Raw genomic sequence first — 18,670 nt, forward strand, 5'->3', positions numbered from 1 at the left:
TCAAAAATTATAGAAGCCATATTTTCTCTAAGGTTAAGATTTCGTAGCCATCAGATATCAAAAAAATCTTTGAATAAGGTCTAGAAGTTACTATTTAAGATTTGCAATATTTTTACTAGTTTGTTTAGGATTTTTTTCTGTATTTGATTTAGAACTCTTTTATTATTTTTCTAAATTTGTTTAGGATGTTTTTACTAGTGTAAATAAGGTTGTTTAGCTTGTGTTTCAAGAGACTAATTAAAAAAAATCTAGTAATAAAATTTTGAATTAGGATTTATATGTGATCCATAATCGATATATTTTCATGTTATTATACTTATTGTTTTTCTTGTGTTGCTTTTATCTTTATTAATAGGTATCGAAACCCAACAATCCCATGTTATTGCTTGTTTTGTGTTGTAATCTTAGGTTATTTTGTTTGTTGTGGGCTACTCCATCACACACTCCATGAATAAATTCCATCTTCCTATTGTATGAATCCTATATGTTGACGATATCGAAGTCATCACAATAGCCAAGGAAAATAAAAAGGAGACACTTACAGGCAGTGCACCTAGTCTATTTTAAATCAAGTTCTTTCTTTTAATTATTCCATAACTTCACATGATTTTATACTTCATCCAATGCCGCATCACCCAAACATCAAAAATAAAGGCGTGGAATTTAAGAGCTAGAATTCCAACGTACACATCGGATCACCCACAAAAAAAGAAAAAAGAAAAAACCAACAACCGATAACCCACGCCACCATTGTATCACTTTATTACACAACTCGTGCTATAACAAGGGTGGTATTCCGACTTGCATTTTTTTAGCATGCCGAACTCTTGCATGACTGCTACTAGTTTTTAGCCAACATAGCAAGAAAAATATGTGCCTTTTTTTTAAAAAAACCATTGTCTTTGAAAGTATTGAATAAATTATTTGTCATTTAGTTCAATAACTTTTAGGGGTGGTTGGATTAAAAAAAAAACAAAAACTAGTTTTGAGCCTTGACTAGATTTTTAAAACATTTGGTCAGCTTTAGGTGCTGAGGCGGCGCGTCTGCTTGGATTGAAGGGCCATGGCTCCACACCATTTCAAAAAAAAAAAAAAAACACTTTGTTTCTTTATTAGATGCATAATACCATCTTAGTCCCTGAGAAATTATTACTAGTACTGTAAAAAAATTTCAAAATATTTCATATCATCCTGAAGTTTAGCAACTTATATTAGTGTATTCCCCACTTTCTATAGAATTTTGAATTATATTTCTAATTTAAAATAATATATGTTCAGTGCAAGAAAACGCTATAAGGAGTTGAAATTGAAATAATTTTGTAGGAGTAAACACAGCAGTAACAAGAAATTTGTTATCACTTAGTTAAATGATCAATTTAAAAAAAAAATATTGATTTAAAATAATTAAAGTTTCAGGGCGCAAATTTAAATCTTAAAAAAATATTCAATCTTTTTTTTGGCAACATCAAGAACTGATTTGCATGGTCAAAGGCAACTTCATGTAACTTTTTTAATTTTGATCCTCAATTTTTTTTTTTAATTTAATCCTTTCATATTAATTTTATTTGAAATTTTGCTTGGTAGTTTATTTTAGGTTTGTTATCACTTAGTTAAATGATCAATTTTAAAAAAAAAAATTTATTGATTTAAAATAATTAAGGTTTCAAGAGGCAAATTTGAATCTTAAAAAAATATTCAATTTTTTTTTGGCAACATCAAGAACTGATTTGCATGGTCAAAGGAAACTTCATGTAACTTTTTTAATTTTGATCTTCAATTTTTTTTTTAATTTAATCCCTTCACATTAATTTTATTTGAAATTTTGCTTGATAGTTTATTTTAGTTGGCTGGTGAATGTACTATACATGTCATTAAATGAGAGAAATTATAGGTTTGTGGAAGTGTATTTAGCTTTTTTCGGTGTCCAAACATCATCTCTTATCGTTGTATTGGAAGCACATCAATATCCACTTCTATTTGTGATGACGCGTGTGTCATAATGACTGACATTGTGGCTTTGATGGTCATTTTTTTTTTCTTTTCCTCATTCCTCTTCCTTTTCCTTGGACTTCTCATACTGTCTATAAGAAAATGTAAGTTGTCTTCTGATTTTGTTTTAATTTGATTTCAAATTTTATTTTCATACTTTTTAATTTGTCTAATAAAATTTAATTTAATTTTTAATTTAATTCTTCAATCCAAGATTTTAAGTTGTCTTTTTTTTAATTTGATAATCCAAGATTTTAAGTTGTCTTTTTTTTTTTAATTTATTTTTTATTATTTTGAATGTTATTTTTTGTCCTTTTGTAAAACTAAATTTTATTTTTAACTTCATCCTCCAATCAAAAATGGTAAGTTGTCCTTTTAATTTATTTTTATTTTAGATTTAGTTTTTACTTTTTTATAAAATAGATTATTATTATTTTTAATTTTATCATTTGATATTAAGTTGGTTAAGAATTGAATTTTATTTTTCAATGAAGTGATCCCGAACTCATAACCTAAGTCACAAATTAATTAACTTGAGTTGACATTAACCTTTTTCATGTTTTTTTACATTAATTTTATTTTTAACATTTGATCTCATTGGTTTTTAAAAAAAACAAATTGGGTTTCATAATTTTCTTCAGTTTTTTTTTACCATCCCAATCTCATGACCTAAAGTATGGTTTGGTAAGTTAATTCGAGTAGAATTAAGTATTTTTTTGGACATTTAATTTTTTTCCATTTCGATCTTTAAATATTGGCTTGGTTTTACAATTATGTTTTGTAATTTTTTATGTTGTGCTTTTTATTGGATTATTTTATTTATATGTTTCAGTTCAAGGCAAATTTGCTAAATTATTTTATTTTTTGATATATTTTTTTAATTTTATAATTCTATATTAGATACTTTTAAGATTATGCTTTGTTATTTTTTTATTTGTTTTTTATTGAATTGCTTTAGACGAGGATTGAACATGCTAACTTAGATTACCATCTAAATCTAAATATTATTAATTTATTTGATTTAGTTTGATGTATGACTTTAGTAGTCATGATTGTTTTTTTTCTTCCTAAAAACATGCTTATGATATTTGATTCTTTTTTATTAAAAAATTAGCACGGCATGGCATGTATACATCAATCATAATAGTAAGACACTAGCGTGAATAAATGTCTTCCGGATAAAAATTTATATTTTATAGCAATTTAAAATCAAATTTGCAAATAGTAATACACTGTAATGGGTTTTTTTTCTTTAACTGTACTGAGTCTTTTTTTTTTTCTTTTTTATCTCTTGTATCTTTTTAAAGTTAAGACTTAAGAAAGTAAGAAGAGGTCTCCCGTACATGGTCCAAAGGCCAATATATAGTACTTTAATGGGAAAGAAGAAGAATAAAAAAAACACCATTGGCTAGCTGCATCATTGTGATTTATGAGTCTATTCAAATACGTGGAAGGGCCGACCAAAAGAACATCATTACACATCTTTAACATAGCAAAATCCCCAGCAAAATCATGCCTTCGTTATTATCATTGATCTAATATTTACGCTATCATTAAATTGGTGCCTTAAAATTTGGCACTAAAATGCCTTATTTTAATTTTAATTAGATGGTAGATGGATTTTTTTATATCTTTTAGGATTTGAATTCATCAAAAATAAAGAGAAAATTATAAATACATTAATGAATTGATAATTGATAATAGTTTATAGACCATAGATTTAATATCTATTACTTTTTAAAAGTACGGTTAGAAATTATATTTTAGAATGATTTTTTGTTTATAAATATAGTAAAATAATTTATTTTTTAATATTAGTTTATTAAAATAATTTAAAATTTTATTTTTAAAAAATAAAATATTGAGTAAACGGCGTTTTCATCATCTTTGTGGATGAAATTATTACAGAATTAAAAAAAAAAAATAGCGCTAAAAGATGTCACATTACGAGAGATGTTTCTGGTCGACCAAAATCTATGAGGTCTCCTTTTGTGGGGCCCGTATCAGATGTACTGGTTTTGCTTATAAAATCACCACTACCCCCCTCTTCATGCCTGCCTGCTCTCTTTTCCCTAGCAATCCTATTTCCCACTTTTCTGTGCTCCTCCCTCTTCTACACTATAGCCACATATATCCTTGTCTTTTTAACCATCTCTAGCTAGACCTCCCTGTCCTGTCTTTAAGGGCAAAGCACCGTATAAATTGAAGGGCAGTTTGCTCACCACAGTAGAGATTGTTGGGTTTAGTGGTAACCTAGAACGGGCATTTGGCACTATGAAGGAGGGTGGCAGGAAACAAGGTGCACCCTCACCATGTGCAGCATGCAAGCTTCTAAGGAGAAGGTGCGCCCAAGATTGCGTGTTTGCCCCTTATTTTCCAGCAGATGAGCCCCAGAAGTTTGCAAATGTGCACAAGGTTTTTGGTGCTAGTAATGTCAACAAGATGTTACAGGTCGGTTCCTATCTAGCTACACTCCTTAGTCTTTATAACACTTTTTAAGTCTTCATCTTGCAGAAAACGAACTTAAGGGTATGATTGGGAGCAACTTCATGGGCAGACAAAATGACTTCTCTCTACTTTGATTGAACTTAAAGCTAAACTTTTGAACTGTAATTTGAGGTCATTTTAAAATGATTTGGGGGTAATAATTTTCTTCTGAAGTTATTGCTTCCTTAATTTGATGCCCATTTTGATGATCTTTAGTTGATTTTACATGTGTGTACAGAATACGTGTGAAATCTTTGGGTCAGTTCCTATAATTCGAAGAAAAGACGTTTTAGAGTGATGGGGAGATGCTTTTTTTTTCAATCCACATACAAAATAAAGTGTGTTTAACAAATAATTAACATCAATCCATCTACATGATAGATGAGATTAGCCTCCTAATTCTTTTTTGAAAAAAAGAAAAAGAAAAAAGAGGCCCTTGTCTCTATCTCATCGAATGAAGAATTAGGAGGCTAACTCTTAATCCAACTGGGGTTAAGATGGGAGTGCAGACAAATATTCTTGTAAAAAATATATGTCATGGGTGGTTTTGCTTTCTACAAGTAGTTGCTGGCCATGTGATATATTTTATTTTATTTTATTTTTTACCAATCAAGGGCTGTTTTTTTTCAAAAAAAAAAAAATCACGTGAAGTTGTTGATTTGTAAATTGCACTCAATAATTTTAATAATTTAGGGATGACAAGATAGAAGCTGGACCTTTTTTTTTAAAATGACCCCCTAGATCATAAAACGCTTACAGACTTGTCGTCATCTTTAATGAGAGGGACATTAATGCCATTTTCTAAAAAAGAGCTTGATTTTTTTTTATCAGGGAAAAGATCTTTTGTTTTATGTGTAAAAAAAAATCGGTGGACGAAGGAAGCTTGTAATTCCAATAAAAAACTGATAGAGACATGCACCCCAAGTAGCAACTTGCAATTGACCAAATGAAAAATCATGCAAGAAAACTAAGTATAGTTATAGTTTATCTCTGTACACTCATCAGCATAAATGACTCATGCTTAATGTAATCATGATATCATGTGCACATGGCCGGCATAAATTTTCAATTTTATTAATAGAAATAATTATTATTTCAATTAAAGATAAGATAGGTACATTAGGTATGTGTAGGATCCTTCCAGATTGAAATTCAAGATCAAAACACTTGGTAATACGGTAAAATTGAAGAATTAAAATGGTCCCTTGTGTTTGTCAGGAACTACCGGTGCATCAGCGAGGAGATGCGGTTAGCAGCATGGTGTATGAAGCTAATGCCAGGGTGCGTGATCCAGTGTATGGGTGCGTGGGAGCTATATCATCTCTACAGCAACAAATTAATGCACTTCAGACCCAGTTGGCAGTGGCTCAGGCAGAGGTGGTGCACCTGCGAGTGAGGCAGTCAGCAACACTATCAAACCACGGGCTTAGTCCTGCTAGCCCGAGTAATAGTGGGTCACCATCTTCTAGGCTCATGGGGTCCCAAATGAAGCCGATGTTCGACATGGATATGGTGGATCACACCAGCTTAGGAGAGTCAATGTGGTCATGCTAGGATATGCATGCTACCTTTTTATGCCATGCCTACCCTTACTACTACTATATCTAGGTTGATTCTGTCTCCAATGTTTTCAATCTACATATATATATTTTTTTTATTTTTTTTATTTTGATATCATAATTATGTATTTGTATGGGTAAAGGGGTATAGCACAAAATAGTAGTGGTAATGGTAATGGTAGTAATGATAATGATAGTAGCGCTCGTAATGATAATGATAATGCTCGTAGTGATAATAGTAATAATACCCGTAGTGATAATAGTAATTGAGTGATAATATTAGTGGTGATTGTCTCAACGTAAATTTATTTAAATATTTTGTTTCTAGATTAACTGACTTAACACTATAGTAAATAGTTATGTATTGGTTGATTATGGACTTTATGGGTAAACATTGGATGGATTTTCCATATAAGCTAAGTAATATATTGACTTTGGTTTTCCCTCTTTTGTTTTTAGTCATGGTGCAATGTTTTCACTGTGGTTGATAATGTGCAGATTCTATAATGATTTTGTATATTGTGTTTTTATAAGAATATCAGATGCTCATATTTGTACACATCTATCCCCAACTTTCCATCGATGGGACTGGAATCGAGAGGTTGGAAAGTCTATAAGATACGTGAAGAACTAGCAACGGACACAAGCATCTACTGATATAGACTTGCATGCCAGATCAACTGTTTGTGATTTGCACAAATCCTTTTTTTTTTTTTCCTTTTAATCTGCGAGTAATTCATGCTAATTTAGTAGGAAAACATGCCCATGATGATTAGTTTTAGTTGCTGAAGCTACAAAAAGCAAGGAACGGGCTTGAAATGCTAGCAGAAAACTTAGGCTACTTACCTATAATTTGGCCCAATGAAATGACTTGTCAAACTTCAAGTTTTTGTCTCCATGGAAGGAAGCCATGGGCACCCATTATACAAATTTACTATCAAGTATAAGCCCATTAAACGTGTTTATCAAACTTCGAGGTCGGTGTATTCGTCTTCTTCCTCCAGTCTTTAACAATGAGAGTATCTCAGAGAAACTTTAAGAAAGAAATGTTTATAGCAGCAGCCTTCCTGGTTATTTCTAGCAACAATCCTAAATGTCACCAAATAGATCAATTACTTACTCCAGAGCAAGTTTCTTTTTCTAGGCAAAGCTGCGAGCGATAATAAGCAAGGCAGCTAGTCTACTCCTCTCTATGTTTTTGTTTTCCTCGCTGGAGTATGAATGGCATGGCACATTTCTCGGTGATTTTTGTGTTGCTGGAAAATAATTTTTTTTTAAAAAATGAATTTCTGTTTTTTAATGTTTAATAATATTATAGAAAATAAGTTCTGATAAATTAAGAAAATAAGTTTTGATAAATTAGTCAACTTCTTATCGCACAAGGGAAAAAAAAAAAAAAAACATTGTCTTGAGATTTTCATAGTGTCCAACATAAGCATTCGATACATACAAGTAAATGTTCAGAAATAAAACACAAGAAACCTCCCCCTCCTCATCAACACACGATCCCAAGCAATGCACCACTCTTGCACTCCTTTCCTTAGCCAGTCCCTCAAATATATCTGTACCAAAGTAGTAGTAGTGATAAAAACAAAATCAACATTGGCATTAGCATCGAAGAACCAAATTAAATAAGCACATAATTTTTAGTTTAATTTTTGGCCCGTTAATTAATCCCACCACCAATCACTAATGAAACAGTCAAAATGCCACACACGCACACAAAAAGAAAAAAGAAAAAAGAAAACTAGTTCATTGAATAGTATAAATAAAATGGGAACAAAATCCCCGCGCCAGTTCTAAATAGACCTCATACTCTTAACTATAATTACAATTTGGAACTGCCCATGCAAGTAAATGGAAATTCTACTAGAAATATGGTATCTGGTTATAATTTAATTACATGATTTATGTTTGTGGAAGATTATCCATCCATATCTGATTTCTAAGTGAATAAAGCATGAATGATTTTTACACAAACTATAGAAAAAAGAGACAAACCTGGGCGGTCATCTAAACATCCTTGACAACAAGATCACCGTTGACAAACTCTCTGTAGGCAGCAACAGGCCAAGAAAAACCTCTAAAGATCAAACCAGTAGCCAAAGGCACGTCAATGATGATCTCCTTCATTGCTGGCTTCTTCTCGTCACTTATAGCAATCAAGTAACTCCTACCAACCCATCCAATCCATCCAGCAATGTACAAGAACAAAATCCCTGGTGTAATAAACTCACCCCAGTGCCTTTGGTCACCACTCACAATCAAGTGAGGTAGCCCATCTGAGCCACATAGCAACCCTTGCTTCCCATAGTTGTCAAACCTTCTTTTTGTCTTCTCGACAGTAGCTTTGATAGCCAAAGCAGGTGCACTATCTGGTGCATAAAGTTTTAGAGAAGATTCTAGCTTTTTAATCTGCTGTTTCTCACGCTTGGCAAATTGTTTGGAATCTTTGCATGGGGTTAGGCCAGAGATATCAGCAACAGCAGGAAGCGGGGCTGATAAGAGGATTGAAGAGAGTGCAAGTGCAGCAGAGAATGCTTGGAGTGGTGATGATGATTTCTCTTGTGTTGATGGTGTTTGTGACGCTGAACATACAATCATAGATCTTGGTTTTATTGGGGTCATTTGAGAGACCCCAAGTTTTGGCTTCAACATGGAGAGGTTGCTTGGTATAGTAAGTGACATTTTCGCCTTAGGGTTTTTTTCCTTCCTTTCTTACAATCTAGTGTTAAATCGGAAAGAAAGGATAGTTGAAACAAGGAAGGAGGATTGAAGGGAGAGTGTGGAGAGATGGTTTTTAGATTCTTGGAAGGAGGAATTAGTGGTGATAACGGGGATAAGGTGGAAGGAGGATGGAAGCTGAGCTGGACAGTTGCCATTGGTTAGGGGTGTTTTGTTGTGGGTTTCAGATTCTCTGGCTATCTTTCCATAGCTTTTGGATAAGAGATCAGCTTAAAATTAATGGCTACTGTGTTCGTGGGCTTACCTTGAACTCTCTTTTACCGATCCATATGTGCTGCTGATAAGACGACATTCTCTTGTTTCATCGACTGTGAAGACAAGTTCGAATCAACCCTCAAATTTCCAGTCATGGTTAAATTCATAAATTGCCCAGACATGTTGAGCCTTTTTTTTTTGCTGGGCTAACTCAGGCATTAGTTATTTTTTATATGTGTTTTTTTTTTATTTTAATTGAAATGCAGTGTAAAATAATTACAAGATAATTTAATTATTTTTTAATTTTCCATGATTGTTAAATAATATTATAGGTTATTCATGGGAATGCAAATAATTTTCTTTTCAATTAGTATGTGTTAGAGCAAAAAACAATTCTCATGAATATTTAATGAAACTAAAATTTTTTAATATATTTGTATATGATTCTATCATATTTGTTAAATAGTTTTTCTTCAATCATATATAAAATATTAAGATGTTATTTCAATATTTAAAAAAACTACTTCTAACATCATGATTGATTTTTATTTGAAAAACAATGCCTGCAATAATAAAAAACAAAACAAAAAAAAAACAAGTTTTTGTTAAAAAAAAAAAGATATATTAATAAGAAAATGAGATTAGATTAAAGAAATATCTTTTTTCTATTTATTTGAAATTATTGAGAATTCTGATAAACCCCTATTTTAATTGTTAGTCTTTTATTCAAAAAAATGCTCCTGAAAAAAAAATCTCATTGTTTCCGAAAAATATTAGGATTTTTTTATAACAATATTATTCATTGCTTTATTGATAATAATGTATAAATTTAATATAAATTATTTTTAAATAATGTACTCATTTTGTATAATTTTTAAAAATTTATTATTGCTATTTTCTAAAGTCAATTCATGTTTGAGGAGATGATTGATTCTCAATTTTTTAATTCAAACTTATTTTCATGATCATAATTTTCTTCAAAAGAATTAAAAAAAGAAGTGCGTAAATGGGAAAATTTACTCTTTTATTAAAAATACACTTTTATATTTCAAATTGTTATAGTTTTTTACATTTTTTCTGATTATTGTTTCTTTTTATTCAATCAATTAAGTTGTTAATAACTAAATAAATAAATAATTGTTGTCACAAAATTTTACACATGAACTAGAAAAAACAATTTCGATGAAAATAATACATTTCTTCTAAATAATCAAAACATAGTTTTCAAGTGCAATGATGGCCAATCCAATATATATAAACTGCAAAGCTTTTCCCACATTGATCAAGAACAATGATGGAAACTCTGGCTTCAACAAATTAAAACCCAAAAAGGTATAAAAAGGGATTTAGAATCTCATCTCATTAGAGGAGTAAAGAAAGGCTCAGCCACTTCCATATAAAAAAAAAACTCACAAAACCATCAATTCAAAACCTAAAGTATTGAAACATAACTTGAATATTCATAAACCAATAGCTCGTGATTTACAACTGGATTGTGATTTGGACTGGTGGAGTGATGTATCGAAGCCATGCAAGTGAATACAAGTAGATCAATCAATAAACTCAGAATGATATCAAGCAGAAAACAGCAGTTACAGTCTAAACATCGACGTAGCACAAGTGAATGTAACGACCGCTTTCATTTTCTTTCCTTTAGTTGTTTTTTTGGGTGATTATGCCACTTTCAAAATTTAAAGCATCCCATCCATTATCTTGTATTACAATGAAGCATGCCATACAGGCAATCCACAATCAAACTAATAAGTAGTGTTCAGGCATAGTCTCAAGAGTCCCGAGATCATGCTGACCACATAACTGAAATACAAAGGGTGCCTTTGACATTTACCTCACAAATAATTGTCTTGTGGATGCCTTCTGTGCTCCCTTTCCGCATGACCACTCTTCCCCATCTTGTGTCCATCTTCCATGGTATCACGGTTGTAATCATGCCTCCTCTTTCCATCTGACTGCCTTTCAGCCGGGCTCCCTTTTCTTTTCCGGTCATTCAGTATGGGGGAAGCATCATTTAACATTTCCCCTTCTTCTGCGTATTCTGCTCCACATGATGACTGTCCTTTCATGATCACATGGTTTCCATCCCCAATTTCTGCATAATCGTTAATATAATCTGGATTTTCAGTTTTAGACCAGCTCTGCCTTCTCTCTTGTTTGATTTTCTCATTCTCAGCTGCCAACTCAACCCCATCTTCTAGTTCCCTTTCAATAAGATCATCCTCATCCATAATATCCTTTTTTCGTGTTGTCTCCCCTCGAGATTTCTTCCTTTTCTCAAGTGCTGCCTTCACCTTGTCCTTGTCTATCATCTTAATAGCATCTTTAGGGGACTGGTCAACTAGGCCTTCTCGAAGATCCAAGTTTCTACCACCTAAGCTGGTGGACTTATGAGATACAGCATCATCCCTCCACTCTCCAGCATCTGCACCATCATTTCTCCCTGCAGTTCTTTCTTGGTCTTCTTCCCCTAGTTGCTCTGCCCCATACCTGGATTTATTGGGGTCGTCTCTTGTGATTTCCTTGTGGGAGAAATGCTCACAGTCTCTAGTTTCGACCTCCACTTTGTGATCAGTAATAACACTGTCAGTCTCTCCACTCCCATTATCATTATTTTGATTATGGGCGTTTCTTGGTGGTGCCACATTGTCATCTTGACATAGAGGTTCAGAGGCTGCTTGTGATGATGTTTGCTTTGAAACATGGTCCTCACCTGGAGTTTTAGCTGGCAGTCGATGCCCAGACCCACCTCCAGCACTTCCTTCTACTTCACTCCCCTGTGATGGGGGCACTCTGTTTTGCTCATATAACTCCAACATCTGATTGCTAACCTCTGCAAACAAAACATCCATAATGAGCCAACAAAAAACTCAAATGCATATTAACTAAATAAAAGACTCGAGAGGACAGACAATCAACTCCAGCAGCACCGGTTGCTGGAAAATGGGTAGCCTATCCATAGCCCTCCCAAACTTCTGACCTCATAAGATCATAGCCATTAGCCAACCCATAGTCTTTTCTGGTTGCCATCAATAGTAGTTGCATAAAAAAGATACCTAAAATCATCTCATCAGGGTCATAGCTAAAATAATCTCATCAGGGTCAGTTCTAGCAAAACTTCATGGGTCAAAGTGCTGCTACAATTGTGCAGCACTGGTAGTGTCACAAGGCTATTTGAAGACTGTCCAATTGAGTCCATATGAGTCTTACAATAATGTTAAGGGGAGGTACCAACCCTCCAATTGGCGTGGGGTGACATCAAATTCTTGCCACCAGACCTTCTCGCCATCTGATGGAAGCTTCACTTTGAGGAACTTGGCAGCAAGGAAAATAGCACCTGCCGCAATGTGATGGGTTTTAAATTGCAGGCAGAGTGAAGTCCTCAGCCTGCAAGCGCTTTCTAAAGTGTGAAGAAAAGAAAGAGGAGAAACCACTGGACAGAATTAATAAGGGCTCGAAAAACAGGACATGATGCATACCCATCATTAACAAAATTCCACGCAACTTGAGCAAGGGCATTTTGTGCAACCTTAAATTTCTTTATTGCTTCAACTAGTGGTTTGTAGGGGTGATGAACATTGAGGTCAAAACCCAGAGTGGCAAGTACAACCCTCTCCCCGAGTAAAATAAGCTCTTTCTGTTGCTCATATACTACCTGCATGGTAAACATGGATCAATGAGTAAACTTTAGAAGCTCCATAGTTACAGTAACAGAAAAGGATAATGTTAAGGAGAATCCAAGGTATCAGGGGGATTATTTACCAAAGCTCAGCAGGTGAAAAAAGAGCATTCTGAGCAAGGTTTTTAATTCAAGGGGCACATGGTGGTAAATTCTGCAAAAGTGAAAATGATCTGTCCGATGCTAGCTAAGCAATTTCTGCCAAGTAATTCTTGGTACTTTGGCAGTATCATTCACCAGGTGTCATACTTGAAAACCCAGTCTTTCATATGTGAACTCTAATTTCAAAGGTACTTGTCACAAGCAACCATGCTTGATTATTTTTATATAAGGCATGAAGTAGGATTAGAGGGGTGAAAAATCTTGTTCTGTAGAAAGAGAGTGAGCAAGAGAGATGGCAGCAGCAACTGAAGGTGTGTGAGCAGAAAATGCAGAGAAGAGAGATAGTAATTGGAGGAAGAAGAATGGCAATAACAAGACAGCTTGGCAAGCATCAGGATGTCACACACTACAAATAAGCCAGTCAAACACAATTAGCATATAAAAAACCTTTTGTTTGATCCTCTGGGTTGCAGCAGGATCTTTTTTGTGCATTATCTCGTATGAAACCATAATAACATCCTTAAGTGGCCGAGGAGTCTCTTCCACTTTCCCAGCAAGGAACATACACACAGTTGCTATGGTCTGCAAAGCCAGAAAAAAAAGTGACTAGCCATGAGAACATATGGATGTTAATTTCAATTCACCCCATCTAATCTTTTTTTTTTCCTGTTTGATCTTTTTTTTCTTTAATTATTTTATGACCTAAATGAGCATCCAAAAGATCATTTGCAAGCCTCCATAGGTCCACATCTACCACTCACGGACATGAGGTACAATACCACCTAAAGTCTTACCAACAATTTTCCAGTGACCAGCTTCCATTTCAAAAGATATTCTCTATGGGACTATTTTATGAATCTCTATGACCTAAATCTATTACTTTTAAAATTCTGTAAAGACACATAAGATGCATCACTTACCATTCATAAAGAGGTACAAAAATATCAGATTCAGTGATTGATTTGATGCAAGTAATAACCATTTAAATAGCATAGAAAGCAAAAGCAACATTTGTTTAAACATCAATGACTCACCCTTCTGTCATTCTTTGCATGTGACTGGCGAATGAAGAATCTATGACAAAATATTATTGCTGTAGCTATGGTTACCTGGGGCCTGCACAAAAACAAATTACACTCATTTACAAACTGATATCTAGATCCCTTGCCTCATTCAAGGAAAGTTGTATAACATACTCAAAAATACACATGAAACAGGCATGCCACACACAAAGCACACACAGATGCATGCACCCTCTTCCATCAAAAGAAAAGGAAACACACAAACACAGTTGGGGTGGATAATTGATCAATTTCACAAGATGATCTCCCACCCAAAGCAACAGATGAAAACGTTCATTTTGTTGCATAAGTATTAAGTGGTTTCACTTGTGCAAACTGCTGTCAGTTTTTCTTTTCTTTTTAGATAACATAAGAAACATTTAAAAAATTTCTTTTTAGATAACATAAGAAACATTTTTTTTAAAAAAAAGTAATCATATAATTACAAAATTGAGAGCAAGCCATTCTCAAGAACAGAATGAACAATTTTCTTTTTTATTTTTTAAGATAACACAAGAAACATTATTGAAAAAATAACGATCATGTAATTACAAATTTGGGGAGCAAGCCATTCTCAAAAACCACATAAATAAGAAAATAACCAAATTCAGTTATTAAAAAGAAACAAGAACATAGTTACAAATTAGGGAAGCAAGTCTAGCACATCATTCTCCAAAACAGCATAACTAAAACAGTAACCATATTTGAAATAGAAGTGCAAATAGAAGTGCACTCCATGTCTCGGAATATCAGCCCTAAAAACACCCACCAAAATGCTTTCAAGATAAATAAGAAAATGCTTTCACTTTCAAAACACATATTCTAAAATTATGACTAGGATAGCATCAGTACACAACTTGGTTTGCAAGCACAGAAATACACAGCCCTTGACAGATCAGGGACAATATTTCAATCTATCAAGAAAGCAGTTGGTGGGATACAGCATCTAAAGCAATAATTGAGATTATCATCCCCATTGCTGAGTTCTCCAAATTCTATTCTCTAAATCCAGTTCACCAACATCCCTTCATGCAGACAAAATGAGAGTTCACTAACGAAATCCTTCCAAGCATTCAATGGCATCAAAGATAGAAATGACAGGCAGAAGCATGCAAAAAAAAGGAGGTGTAGGTTCGAAAGATCACACTTCATAAGGCCACAGTTTCCCATTCCAAATTATAAGGGTCATGATTATCAATTAAAACATCTTCACTACAACCACCAATGAAAAATTGTAATGACATTATACATATTGATCAAGTAACTACTAAATGAGAATCATTTTTGTGTGTGTGTGTGTCAAAATCATTTATTATACCTAAAACTTCATTATTTCAGTCGCCTATCACATTCTCCCCCCAACTAATTTGTAATCTTGTTGTATCACATTCTCTAAGACTTGGAAATCCATAAACTACTAAATAACTCTCAACATCTTATAACATAAATGGAAGTTGATATTTCAATAATCTATCGAGTGCTCTAACAATTCAAAAAGGCCCAATCCTCAAACTGCAAAATATATTAGTCATCTTTATGAGGGAAAAAAAAAAGAACATGTTTCCTTCTTCCATTTCTATTAATTTCTCATATTATAAACTTCCTCAACACTCCAAGCCATTTATGAAAATGACTGTAAATAGCCCTAAGACTGTCCATATAAGAGCTAGAGAAATAAAAATGATTTTCTACTACTTCAGCTCAAAATGAAAGATGCATCCAAACACATTGTCAGCTGAACTCTTATTCACATGAGGATGTTCAATGTCAAGAAAACAACAAGGAGATAGTGCTCCCAATACCAGATACTTGATACAAGTGCATTAAGACACCACCTGGTCTTTCATTAAAGGCCTATGTCATTACACCATTCAGATTTGTTTCGGCAACTTAACTAAAGACCATGACTTACTTTGTAAACAATTTTTTTAAAAAACAATGATAGAGCTCTCAGAATTAACCATGATAAGAGTATCACCATGCACATCAGCCTGAGAGGTAGTCCTACATGGGGTAAATTTACAATGTAAAAACTCTTTTTTATTTAAGAAAGCTAACTAATTAAACATTTTAACTAAACAGAATCCTTATCAAATTTTGAAGAAATCATCTATCTTGATAATCATGTATCAACAATCTAGAAGCACTAATATCTAAACTTGAGCTACCATGTAAAATAATCAACCATAATGAGACCCCTGCATATGGTCAGGGCTTGAGCTAAGAAATAATACTTGTAAGAACTAATATCCACTCATATTACCTAACCCCAAGTTTGTTTTTCATTTATGTATACATCATTTCTAGTAAACAATGAAGAAAACTTTGCAGCTCCCTTAAATAAACGATGGTGCAATAACAAAAATGAAATGAAGATTCACAGCAGAATCAGACAAAGATTGAAACATAATAAAAAAAATTAGCCAAAAGTCAGCAAAAGAATAAGAAAAAACTATATACACATGAACTCACACTTTCAATCTCATGCCGAGATCCTGCAAAAACGTGCAATATGATTTCCGTAGATACGTCTCTTTCTTCAAGTCAATATTATCTCTTCTTGATGGGGAATTCTCTTCTATTTCTTTCCTTGAAAAATACCAACGATCCCCTTCCTCTGGCCTTTCTTGAGAACCCCTAGACGGCCCGCCCTCGGAATTCCCATAATGTGAAGATTCCCCAGGTAATGCTCCCGCCATTATTTTCCAGGACCAGGATTAGACAAACAAGATTCGACTACTATGTCGAGGACTAATCTGCAATCACTTCATCACCAATGTGTAGGATACAATCAAATCCTTCACAAAAGTCAAATCAGTTAGAAGGGCAATGTCAAAACAGCACCATAACTGCATAGCAAGTTCCAGCCCATAAAATGGAAACACGACTACTACAAATAATAATAACAACAAGAGCAACAATAATACAGAAACTTTTCTCGAGGTAAGCATAGTAAATAAATAGCACTTAATAACCCCTATAAAAATGTCTCATATTAGCGGAAATTTTAGCTTTTTTATACTTTCTCTTCTATTTAACCTATTGAGAAGTCCGGAGAAATTTTGCAGGTGATTTGTATTCTTACTGCTTCTTGATCCATTTATTCAACTAGATTGTAACATAGCCGGAAGATTGAAAAAAAGCAATGTCAACAATAAAAAGTGTAATAAAGACATGGCAAATTCCAGCCCGCAAAACCTAAAAATTCAATCTTTTATTCAGTTTAGCTAGTAGACAAAGAGCACTTGACAAAACAAACAACAATGATGCAAAATGAGCTTTTATAGGAACAAATTTCACAGTAGATCCATGGTACGGTTTGCTGATCCATTCTAGGTCACGCAAAAAAGAATACCCTAAAGATTCAATAGATTTGAAATTCAACTCTTCCTTATGCAAGCCCTGATCGTAATTTCTTCGAAACAATACGAGACAAATCAAGAACGAACTAATAATTTTTAGGTTCCAATAAGAAGAGAATAAAAGGGAAATGAAAAAAAATGAGAAAGAAATAGAAATCCAACTGACCTGCCAGAGGAAGAGAAAGAGAGAGCCTGCCTGCTTGCTTGCTGAAGCGACGTCGTTGTTGTCGTTCTTCGTCCTCTTGGCTTTGCGGCTCAGGATTTTTTAGGGCTTGCTTATGTTGTGTCTGTGGGTACTATTATGGTAATGAAAAATCGAGGGGGGAAGAAGAAGAAGAGAGAGGTGGGGTGGACCTTAAGTCCACACTAAGGGATTTTTGGATTTTGAGATAATGATTTAACCTCATTTGTTTATTATCACTATAGTCCCTGTACTTTGTTTCTTTTCAATAAATGTAAGCTTGTTTATTTTCATTATTGTCCTTGTAGTTTTTGTTTTAAGAAATATTATATTTTAATTTGGAGTGTGTAAAAGATTGAAAATAAATTAAAATAATTTTTTTATTTTAACATAAAAAACTAAAAGATATTAATTTAAAATTAAAAAAATTACAAATAAATATTGATTTAAAGTTTTCTATCCCTCCATGTTTATTCAAACTCTAATCCTTCTTGTTTGTATCATAACGCATTTTTTGAGTTTAATTCTTTTTTTATATATTTTTTATGTCATTTTTATTATTAAAAATTAAGAAAACAGGGCTAAAATTAAATTTTTAGAAAAATAGCTTTCCTTAAAGCACATGTCTTCAAAATTTTAGTAACTAATAATCAACATTATACTATATTTTAAAAGGCATGGAAAAAAAATAATATGTATGTACCAGTGGACATAAACTTATTGCACTGTGGATCATATTGTAGACATTGGGTGTTTGCACTATAAACAACATTGTAGAGCCCTTAGGGCATTGGCTTTGTTGTTTTTTAGTGAAAAAATATTGTTGAGGAGCATTGTCTTTATTGTTTTTTATGCCAAAAGTTTTTAGGTTATGCTTGGCAATCAAATTCAATGCTCTCGGGTCTGTCTTGCTCTCCAGACCCAATAACCACCAGATTTAGAAGGAAATGAAGATATCAGAAGATATTGAGTGTGGCTCCACAACGAGATTCAATATTGGGTCTAACTCCGCAAGCCATGGTCCTTAGTAACCAAGCTACCCTACACGAGCAATTAACACTTAAATTAAGCACTTCATTATTTAGTATATTAACCTCATGGTAGGTATTAAAGTATATCAACGGCAGAATTGTGGTCAGATTAGCATAGTATGTATCGGCAACCTTTCCATGAGTGTCTTCAATCTTGATATTGTAGAGGAAGAAGCGGCCAAGGAGTTCACTGTTGATGCATTTGCTAGGAAAGGGATTTTAATCGTGATGAAAGATTAGAGATTGTCTTTGCTTGGTACTTGAGAA

The 18,670-nt window shown here is 33.3% G+C and overlaps 3 protein-coding genes across 3 annotated transcripts; 1 reads left to right on the top strand and 2 right to left on the bottom strand.

Annotated features, from left to right (window-relative positions):
* Positions 1-4,046: 4,046 nt before the first annotated feature.
* On the top strand, positions 4,047-6,493 carry LOC105127234 (LOB domain-containing protein 4-like). The gene is made up of 2 exons (XM_011028451.1): positions 4,047-4,440; positions 5,695-6,493. Exons 1-2 carry the CDS (start codon positions 4,264-4,266, stop codon positions 6,028-6,030), a joined length of 513 nt encoding a protein of 170 aa, XP_011026753.1. The 5' UTR covers positions 4,047-4,263; the 3' UTR covers positions 6,031-6,493.
* A 933-nt stretch (positions 6,494-7,426) lies between these two features.
* Positions 7,427-8,840, bottom strand: LOC105127236 (photosystem I reaction center subunit III, chloroplastic-like). Its single transcript, XM_011028453.1, has 2 exons — positions 8,037-8,840; positions 7,427-7,597 (listed from the first exon to the last, which is right to left on the bottom strand). The coding sequence occupies exon 1, from the start codon at positions 8,721-8,723 to the stop codon at positions 8,049-8,051; it is 675 nt and encodes a 224-aa protein (XP_011026755.1). The 5' UTR covers positions 8,724-8,840; the 3' UTR covers positions 7,427-7,597; positions 8,037-8,048.
* A 1,756-nt stretch (positions 8,841-10,596) lies between these two features.
* LOC105127237 (cyclin-T1-5-like) lies at positions 10,597-17,570 on the bottom strand. Its single transcript, XM_011028454.1, has 7 exons — positions 17,358-17,570; positions 16,302-16,627; positions 13,803-13,884; positions 13,216-13,350; positions 12,467-12,642; positions 12,223-12,374; positions 10,597-11,820 (listed from the first exon to the last, which is right to left on the bottom strand). Exons 2-7 carry the CDS (start codon positions 16,526-16,528, stop codon positions 10,823-10,825), a joined length of 1,770 nt encoding a protein of 589 aa, XP_011026756.1. The 5' UTR covers positions 16,529-16,627; positions 17,358-17,570; the 3' UTR covers positions 10,597-10,822.
* Positions 17,571-18,670: the final 1,100 nt, after the last annotated feature.

This window comes from Populus euphratica, unplaced genomic scaffold (assembly GCF_000495115.2).
Source record: "Populus euphratica unplaced genomic scaffold, PopEup_1.0 scaffold7.1, whole genome shotgun sequence".
In the NCBI taxonomy this organism is placed as follows: domain Eukaryota; kingdom Viridiplantae; phylum Streptophyta; class Magnoliopsida; order Malpighiales; family Salicaceae; genus Populus; species Populus euphratica.